The sequence below is a fragment of the Pinus tabuliformis genome, chromosome 8 (genome assembly GCF_031772625.1).
Source record: "Pinus tabuliformis cultivar Carrire ecotype Pingquan chromosome 8, CPIR1, whole genome shotgun sequence".
In the NCBI taxonomy this organism is placed as follows: domain Eukaryota; kingdom Viridiplantae; phylum Streptophyta; class Pinopsida; order Pinales; family Pinaceae; genus Pinus; species Pinus tabuliformis.
In genome coordinates this window covers 572,195,548-572,198,766 of record NC_142294.1, presented here as the reverse complement: position 1 = coordinate 572,198,766, position 3,219 = coordinate 572,195,548, and the positions used below count along the sequence as shown (strand labels likewise).

The window sequence follows — 3,219 nt, the reverse complement described above, 5'->3', positions numbered from 1 at the left end:
TCTGGCTGCTATCCGCGAATGTCGATTTGACTCATCACCGTTATCAAGGAAAACCACGCCACCTGTAATAACCCGCTGGTGGTCCGTAAGGGAGCAGGGTTTCACTCCTGCCAGATGCCTCTGGGTCTTGGGCCGTTAACCTGTTTCCTTACGTCCGAGGAAACGAGCTCTTAGCCAAGCAGAAGCAGTTTTACGGCATACTCCAGGCCGAAGTAATTAACTTATTTCTTAACAGAAAAAGAATGATATTTAAAACATTTTTAAATTTTAATTCAAAATCATAAAACAATTTTAAAAAATTATAATATTTTAAATGAAATTATACAATTGTTTACCACATTTAACCTTAATCGTATATCGCTGGGTAAAACCAAATGCTATACCATTTATGATTTATGATTCAAGTTAACAAAACAACTTTGTTTCATATTCCGCACGAAAAATTATTTTTATCATTATATACGACATGATTTCTGTTATTTTGAGACGTGAAATATTATATGATATCTATGATATTTGGCTAGTGAAATTGATACAGATATGGACAGGGGAGATGTTTTATTGTTTTCACCTGCTTTATGAGATTTAAATATTTTAGCACGTTTGATGAAAAAAATGAGGAAGCTGTCTTTTTACAATATAAATGAGCAGTGCTGGATTGCGAAAAAAAGAACCGTTCAGTGAGAATTTTGACATGTTGTGAACCGATAAGGCGGAAGTCGTTGATCCAATAGAAAGATAATGGAACCCTTCAATGAAAATTTGACGTATTCTAAACCTATCAGGCGGAACTTTCTAAAATTGTTACATGGTAATATAGGAAATCATTCATTGCGTTCAATTCTGTACCATTCTCGCATCCCTTGATCTTAAATAGTGCTACCTGCCCTTCCAACTTTGCACACTGCCCATTCCAAGGGATGGCTTCGTGATGTTGAGCTCTAACTTGACCCAAATTTCCAGGTCATCATCTGTTTCCAGGTCAATGAATTCCTAAGATGAAGAAACTGTCATTGTCGTGCAGTTGGCAGAGCTGTGGAACGTCTCAAGAACAACATTTATTGTAACGAACTCGTTTCTTTCTCTACAATCCATTCCGGCGCTTTCGCCCGCCTCAGCAGCAGGCGAAGCCACCTCTGCTGGTTTCTTCAGCCCCACATAAAGCAGAGATTGTCTGCGTGAAGGACACGAGGGTTTGGAAATGAGCCATGCGCCTATACAATCCGCGTGGAAAGTGTGGCGGCATTCTGGTAATACTCGCACACTTTCTCCTTCCATGAATTCTGCCAAGCAAATAGGGCAATCTAGGGTTCCCAGTGGGGAGCTTGTACTGTAAACCGAAGCTGGAAGTGCTTTTAGATGCATTTTCTTGGTACCAGCTTCACCTCTTTCGACACTGGCTTCAAGGGATGGCTCGGACACCACTTGCCAAAGTCTACTACGACGTAGAATGGTGGCTACCCCCAACATGCATAGGATGGAGAAGAGCAAGGCCGCTAGGGTCATGGCTAAGCCTGAGTCGAAACCTGCATTGGTTGCCGATGAAAACTGCGTCAATTCGTCTGGCTTCTCCATTAAGGGGACGATAGGAGGCAATGATTGCAATGTTCTCCAATTTTGGGACAATCTCCTTGCATGAACAAACTATGCAGGGGCAGCGCCACTGTGCATATTGCTAAAATTGAGCTTGATCACACCAAAATTGGAAATGGATATAGTTACTTCACAAACCTTGAATTCTCCGGCAACCCAGTGAGTCAGTTTGCTTGCACGAACAAAAATAAAGCCAGGAGAAATGTCGCAGAAGTCACACAGCATAGAAAATGAAGCAAGATACAATGCTTCTATCCCAAAGAAACACTGACCGCTAAGAATTTTGCAACGCTGGCTACGCGGCCCTCAGGCAGGAAGAAAGACACGAAACCAAGAAGAAAGACACGTTTCATCACTGCAAAGACACGTTTCGGTTCAGTGACTGCGAAGAGTTTCGGTTCAGTGACTGTGAAGAGTCTCATCGCCAGGAGGCCTGCGTTTCATGGCCCATTGCCAGATATTCTCTCTCTGTCTTCCAGCTGGTGGAAAAAAACAGATTAAATCATTCTATAAAAAAAAACAGATTAAATCGACGGCAGAAAACATCCCAATCGTCTAACACACAGAATCAATGGCTCAGAATCGCACACGTCACATTTTAGGGATGTCTTTCTCAGAGGGAACGCCTTACGGCGTAACTAATTAAGCAACCTTAATTTTCTATATTTGTAGTATCTCCTTTTTAATCATGGTTTGAGAGCATGAAGAATGTTGGCTTGAATTTACAATAGAAGAATTGTAATTTTTATAATTGGACAAAAAAACATTAATTTATTTGAGATATTTTTAACTTTAAATTTAATATTTATATAGTTTTATTATAAAATTAATAATTTATAGTTTAAATGTGTTTTTTAATATTTTTTTTTATTTCTTTATTATAGTATATTTTTTATAAAATGTAAATAATAATTGTATTGTTCATAATAATAATATATATTTTTTAATAATATTTTTTTCTATTGATCTAAAACAAATTACATTACATCATAATATATTAATTTCCCCAATCACCCTACACATTACACAACATTACATTTTTATTTCTTAGACTTAGGCTCCAAGATTATACATTGGCTTGTTCTTGTTTTTCCTCTTCCAAATTTCTATGAGTCAACCACATCCTTTTCTTGAGCTGTTTCCATTGTCGATTTCTCGAGCATATTTGTTTTCTCCTTGTCACCATTTGGATGGTCTGATTCTTGGGTATATTTTTTTGCACTCTTTGTAGCTGCAAAAATTATGGCTAGATTTAGTGCCATACTAGAGGTTGAGCTTCATCCCCTGATGGTTGAGATGGCATATTATTAGTCTAACCTAGGTATGAAATAGAAGTGCTGGCATCAAGAGTCTTCTGATTTTAAGAATCACCTGACCTGTGAGTCACAATGGACTCAGAACCATTCAATAATTTTGGATCTTTCCATCTATGATTTTTCTTCTTTGCTTCAGGGTGTAAAGAGGTTCCTTATGAATATGGGCAATCATTCTCTAGGTGTTCATGTTCTCTTTATGATGATGATTTTGCTACTTTTGAAAAACACACTACAAGAATTGGTTCAAATTTTATGAAGAAAATGGGGTATCAAGAAAAAGGCCTCGACATTAATGGCCAAGGCATTGTCA

The 3,219-nt window shown here is 37.9% G+C and overlaps 1 protein-coding gene across 1 annotated transcript; it reads right to left on the bottom strand.

The window, feature by feature from the left end:
- Positions 1-993: 993 nt before the first annotated feature.
- Positions 994-1,575, bottom strand: LOC149236760 (RING-H2 finger protein ATL8-like). Its single transcript, XM_089369022.1, has one exon. It carries the CDS (start codon positions 1,573-1,575, stop codon positions 994-996), a length of 582 nt encoding a protein of 193 aa, XP_089225148.1.
- Between the last annotated feature and the right edge of the window lie 1,644 nt (positions 1,576-3,219).